Source organism: Musca vetustissima, unplaced genomic scaffold (genome assembly GCF_032173495.1).
Source record: "Musca vetustissima isolate MV318-11 ecotype Yass unplaced genomic scaffold, APGP_CSIRO_Mvet_v1 utg14542, whole genome shotgun sequence".
Lineage (NCBI taxonomy): Eukaryota > Metazoa > Arthropoda > Insecta > Diptera > Muscidae > Musca > Musca vetustissima.
This window is the reverse complement of record NW_026873793.1, coordinates 80,318-87,063: the sequence shown is the minus strand read 5'-3', so window position 1 is coordinate 87,063 and position 6,746 is coordinate 80,318. Positions and strand designations below refer to the sequence as shown.

The 6,746-nt window shown below is 32.3% G+C and overlaps 1 protein-coding gene across 1 annotated transcript; it reads left to right on the top strand.

Annotated features, from left to right (window-relative positions):
* Positions 1-3,070: 3,070 nt before the first annotated feature.
* Positions 3,071-4,483, top strand: LOC133328127 (zinc finger protein 836-like). The gene is made up of 3 exons (XM_061536687.1): positions 3,071-3,301; positions 3,362-4,009; positions 4,091-4,483. The coding sequence occupies exons 1-3, from the start codon at positions 3,071-3,073 to the stop codon at positions 4,481-4,483; spliced, it is 1,272 nt and encodes a 423-aa protein (XP_061392671.1).
* Positions 4,484-6,746: the final 2,263 nt, after the last annotated feature.

Below are 6,746 nucleotides of genomic sequence, written 5' to 3'. Positions count from 1 at the left end.
ATTTCCAGAAATGATGGTACTTTTTAAGCAATGACGTCTTCATCGTACAAACGTGGTTGAAAATCATTTATCAGCAGCACAACCACCAGCAGCAGCATCCACATAATGTACATGCTGGAGAAAGTGAATTACAGATAATCAATGTTGAAACGGAGCATGCCGAATTGCATCACATTGAAAAGGAACACGATCACATGGAGACCCTCAATATTCAGATTACATCGAACGAAGATATGAATTATTCCACAAGTAATAGAAATGATAATATGAATGGTGGTACTGTTGCCACAACAAATGCCTCGTCCAATACAACAACAATGCATACAATACCGGACGCATCATCAAGATGGTACTTTTTAAGCAATGAGTGAAATAAGCTTCGTTGATTTAGCTTCCTTGCTTTAACGCTGTTTTTTAGAAATACTCAATGTGTTTTATTAAAGGAGAGATGTTCGTATATAAGAGGGTTAGTGTTCTATCTGGAGGTATTCTTATAGAAGATTTCGGGTCTCCTTATGGAAGAGCTGAAGGTATTTTTATATAAGAGCTTGAGGTCTTCGTATAAAAGAGTTTAAACGGGATAAAGATGATGTGGATGTATTTTTAATGAAAAGCTGGTCTTCTTAAAGTGAATATCTAATATTTTTATTTTAATTTGTATTCAATCTTTTGGTACAACCACCACGGGCGCGTTTGAATTTACATTCCATGAAGCGAACGTAGGGGCGGGTGTGAGGTTAACCAATTGCCTTTTCGAAATGTATGGAAACAATGCGAGTGGTGCGTTTGCCTTGCATCAAGAATCAGTAATCACCTTTAAATCCAGCCTTCAAGATGGGTTCGCAAGCAGTGTTTTGAGCACGTTTATTCTGGTTGTTGGGCTGCTTTTGCACTTAAACGGCAAATACATTAGAACTTTTTACCGGGTTAACCTACTTTATGAGGATGTATTTGACATATATCCAAAGGAATTGACAATTGAAACCCACTGGGTTAACGAAATCCGGTTATATGTAAACGTATTATTATGGGCACTAAATTTGAGACAATTTAGGAGAACCAACAGAGCTGGAAACCTAAAATTTGGAATTACAAGCTCATTTATATACAATAGAAAATTCAGGATTTAGGGTTGTTGCGTCATTTATTTCCTAAAACCGGCGCAATTTTGCGTCATTTACTATACAAAAATAAATCCCGATTCCAGCGTTATTTATTTTAAATAACACACGAAAATATATGGTATAGTCACAACTTTTTATAATTATAATAATTTTTCTTATTAATAAAATTTATCGCCATTATGCACTCTACATTGGAGTTAACCTTTTTTATATAATATTTGTTTAAGAGAAACCCGAAAATACGTATTTGGCGAAATAAGAAAAAAAAATATAAATATAAAATTCCAATCTTATTTTTTCTTATAATAATTATGGTAACAATTTTTACTTTTGTAAACAAGTGTGAGTAGTGTGTGTATATGCAAACAAATACCAAATATTTTAAGGATTTCATAAATCCACATCAGGTAAAGTGCGTAACTGAGCTAAAATGTACTTGTACGTAAAATGTGTTGTCAATGTTGGGTATACCACTTTAGTTATTGCCACAATGAATATCAGATTTTCTCGTGGGTTGGCAACGATTGAATCAGCCGGTTATATACAAACAAATGACCAGCTGTTCATAATATATAAACAAAAACCATTGTGCCGCTTGATATTTATTTTTTGCATCGTATTTTTAAATCTCTAGGCACAATCGTCCGAATAAACAATTAAATATTTTATGTTATTTATAAAAATCAAGAGAGATATAGTTTTTGAATGTTATGTGTAATTTGTGCCACTGGTAGGCTACATGTGCATATGTCTGAGGTGTCTAAAGTTACCGAAAAACACAATTAAAAATGCTGTAGGGTTAAATCTCTCAATTCCCAAGGATGAAACTCAATCCCCGCCGAACTTACCGACTACTTACTTGGACCTAGAAAAAAAAGCATTGACTGCAAAAACACTTTTGCCGTGTTAAACACACTTCAGAGAGCAAACCCACAATATTCGACAAGAAAAAACCACATCCCCAATATATGTATTTGGAACAATCGTGTCGTTTTTACAAAACCAATGTTGAAAAAAGGGAGTCAGACTATTTTCTACAAGAAACAAAGTCAATGTAGATCCCCTTTCCACACACACATACAAAAATGTATTTGCTTCGTTAAAGTCGAGGTTTCCTTAAGGTGAATTCTCAACATTTGAGTTTTTATTTTCAATATTTATTATTTTACAAAAGAATTACTGATATTAAGCAATTTCAGCAATTCATTTTGTATATTGAGAGAGGACTATTCGAGGAATGCAGTATAGATTTTAAATATATTTTTTTCTATCTGTGAATTGTTTATTTTGAAAGTGATTTAAGTCCATTTTTTATTATATTGAGTTATTTAAGTATTTCTGTTTGATTTGTTTCAAAAATATTGTTAAGTGGTATTAATTTTGTTTGGGGCTTTCTGCTCTTTAACACGATAACATAATATAACATAATACATTTTATCGTGTTTAAGTTTTGTAAACTTTACTAGAAGCCCGTGATATGTATCAGAACCCAAAATGAACTTAAACCACTTTCAAAATAACTGAGTTGTTTATTTGTTGTAGCAGCTCTACTGATTTACACAATGCGGTGACAGATATTGCTCAAGTAAGAACCGGGTTGTTTCGAATCGTTGACCCAATTGTGGAAATAGTACTTTTATTTGAAGTTGTCGCTGCACTCAATAGGCTGAGCTGATAGTCGTTGGCTGAGTAGGACTCGGATCATTATTACAAGAAAATTGTTTTTTTTTTTTTATATTATTAAAAGTCAAAATCATTATAGACTAGGCCTCTGTCGGTGATAACCTCTGTGTGTCTATTTATGGTCCCTTTGCCACATGGTAATGTTGAACCAGTTTATCACGATAATAGACGAAATCTAATAATACTTTAAAGAAGATTGAAATATACCGAACATTTTATGCTACAATAAAAAAAGTGAAGAAACAACTCGAAAATCATTTAAAATGAATTCTTCGATGCGAAAAATAATTTACTACGAAAATATCTTGGAATTTAAAAAGTCTATACAAAGTACACTAACTGTAAAGGAATTGAATAACTGGCAATTGTGTAGAACTTGCTTAAGCGAAACTAATGACAACGATGTGGATGTTGAAAAGATATGTATTATGGATGCAGAAACAGGTCGCCTATTGAAGTTTAATGAAATGATGGCAAAAATTACTACAATACAGGTAAGGCGCCTTGGTATGCTCATATGGTTTATTATGTTACATTTAATTAATATCTTACAGATAGACAAAGGAGATGATCTGCCTTCGAAGTTGTGCAAAGAATGCTTGGAAAAAGTAACAAATTTATATTATTTCTCGATACAAATAGAAAAAGCTCAAAATGTTCTCAGCAAATTGTTCGACAGTGTCCGTAATGTTGCAACAAATACTGTGAAGAGTAAAGATGATGTTTGTACAATTACTGAGAGCAATGCTGGAGATGAAAATGATGCATGTACAAGTACTACGTCGCAAAAAGAAGAAGCCGTTTCCGTGCACCATATAATAGTAAATGTTTGTGAAAATGAGCTGGACAAAGAAATTAATAATTTAATAAAAATGGACGTGGAAGATAGTACAACAACTAATAATAAACAAATGAATCAACAGATTTCTAACTCAAATGAAGATGGTTATTTCAATGACACACAAGGTTCTCCATCTGATGGCCAAAATGACGATACTGATATTTATAATACCGAAGATGATATGGAGCAAGAAATGGTAGATGAGATTTATACTATTGAGGAAGACAATGATGAAAGCCTAACAATAAACTGTGTTATTAATCAAGAGGAACGTACAAATGATCGACATGAAGTTAAGCACAAACAGCCTAGAATTAAAAAACCATTACTTAAGAGTACAGAATGTGGAATTTGTAAAAAGGTATTCAGAAAAAAACATTTTATTATATCTTCTATGATATTATAATTATAAAATAAATATATTTGTATCCCTATTTTTTAGGTATTCAAACGTCAACGTGATCTTGTCGCTCATGTCAAAGATGAACATCCAAATAGTAAAGCATATCAGTGTCGTGAATGTCTGGCATATTTCTCCCATACACAGTCGTTATCACGTCACATGAATATCCATAAACCAGTTGTACATAAATATAAGTGTAAATTTTGTTCTAAACCCTTTTTACGTCCCGATGATTTACAACGTCACATACGAACACACACCGGAGAGAGGCCGTATCAATGTACAATTTGTGAGAAATCCTTTAAACAACACAGTGAAGTTAAACAGCATCTTTTGACGCATACAGGACAAAAAAGTTACAAATGTGATAAATGTGATCGCCAATTTGCATCACGTAATAGTTTGTATTTACACAAGAAAACACATCAATAGCACTAATTGAAGTGAAATCCGGGAGTAATTTGTTTTGTTTGATTTGTGCATTAAGTTTATGAGTTGTTACTTTGATACGTGGTTTTTACCTAGGATTAAACAAACTCTTAAAAACTTAATCACATAAATAATAATAAAAAAATAAATTAAAAATGTATTCTTCTTAAAGGTTAAAAGGTCGTTTACATTTAACCGGATTTGATTAACCGAGTGGGTTTAAATTTTCAATTCCTTTGAATACATGCCAAATAAATCCTCATAAATGCCATATAAAAGGATGTTTTGCATCCAGGGCATGTAGAGCAGACTACGAGAAGTTGGAAAACTTAAACGCCACTTTTTTTACATTTATTTTTTATTCGCCTGGAAACCGATATGTCAAATTATTCCCATGAGAAAAATCGGTTAAAAATTTATTAGTTCCGTAAAATAAGCGGAACGTTTAGGTGGGATGATTTCAAAACTTAGACCTATGAAAAAAAATTTTTAAATAAATTTTGTATATAAGTCAGCCTTCCAGAACCTTTTATATAAATTTACACCCATATCGTCTACAAAATATTGAGAATGAGATGATTCCGTGATAATTTTTGATAGGAAGATTTGAAAACCGGTATTTTGGGCGTAGCGTTATATGGGGACTTTCCTAAAAAATGATCAATATTGATTGGAAGATTTACCCAACCTAAAATAACAAATTACAAATAATTAGGTAGAAATAGGTGTCCAAAACCATCAAAATGCCAATATTGATTTTTCGTACGCAGATCTGACTGCAACTCAATTTGTTATATCCTCTACCATAAGGTGGAGTGTACATAAAGTGTGTCATTCCATTTGCCATATTCACCGAAATATTTACCAAATACACCATGAAGTATATTATCGAGGTTTTAATTTTGGGCATAAGAAAAAAATCTTAAAATTACGCCGTTTATTATATTGACCAAAAACGTTGATGTATATCTTCCTCCGTAAAATAAGAATATGAATATATTATAATAATCACGATAAAGTTGCACATATTCGCGAAATATGAGAAAAATAAAAAAATATAGCAGATTACATCAATATTTTCATTATATTAATTACATACACACACCTAAAAATTAATTTAAAAATATCTACATAATCTAAACACCATGATGAATCAAATGATGTCAAAATCACACAAGTCCGTGTAGCGGTTTCTAAATCACAGCGACAACAAAACAAGATATTGAGGAAAAATATTTGTTTTTGGTTCGAAAAAATAATGTCATCATATTTATTTTTTTAATTTTATACAAGAAATTTCAGAAAAAAATGTTGGGGTTATTCTGCAATTTTACCCGAATTTCGCCGAAAAAATTTACATATATAATAATAATCACTTTTTGTGTATAAGTATACGCCTTGCGGATTATATCAAGACCCTTCCGATAAATCTTGGGGTTCTATAAATAGGAATAAATCTTTAAATAAAATAATATTATGAAATATACATTTTAAATAGCGTGTAAATCGCGTAATTCTCAAAATCATTTGATGCGCATGCGGTTTCCAGGAAGTACTGAAGTTCATCTTCCAATTCATATATATTTTGCGAAATTTCATTTGACGGCTAAGATGTGCCGCACGTTACATTGAAGTACCCAAAAAATCGTAAAACGCGAATAATTTCCGAAATCTCCATATGCCATTAACGCGCATCCGATTTCTGTGTGCACCCTAAAAAAATACATCGATCTATACCGATTTCAATGTGGTCCATTAAGAACCATGGATGTGCCAGCTCACACTATTTTTGAGATAAATTGCGTCTAAATCGCGTAATTCTCAAAACCATTTGATGCGCATGCGGTTTCCAGGAAGTACTGAAGTTTATCTTCCAATCCATGTATATTTTGCGAAATTTCATTTGACGGCTAAGATGTGCCGCACGTTACATTGAAGTACCCAAAAAATCGTAAAACGCGAATAATTTCCGAAATCTCCATATGCCATTAACGCGCATCCGATTTCGGTGTGCACCCTAAAAAAATACATCGATCTATACCATTTCAATGTGGTCCATTAAGAACCATGGATGTGCCAGCAAAATCTATTTTTGAGATAAATTGGGTACATCTCTCTTTCGGCTGAAGTTTTTAAAGTTCTCTTTTCGAAAAAGATCAAAATCCGTATGAGGTCATTTATTGAGCGGAAATGATCCACAGAAAACGCAAATAAATCCGCGATATTTTCAAAAACATTTTTTGCCAAATTTCGTGTTTTTGGAAGG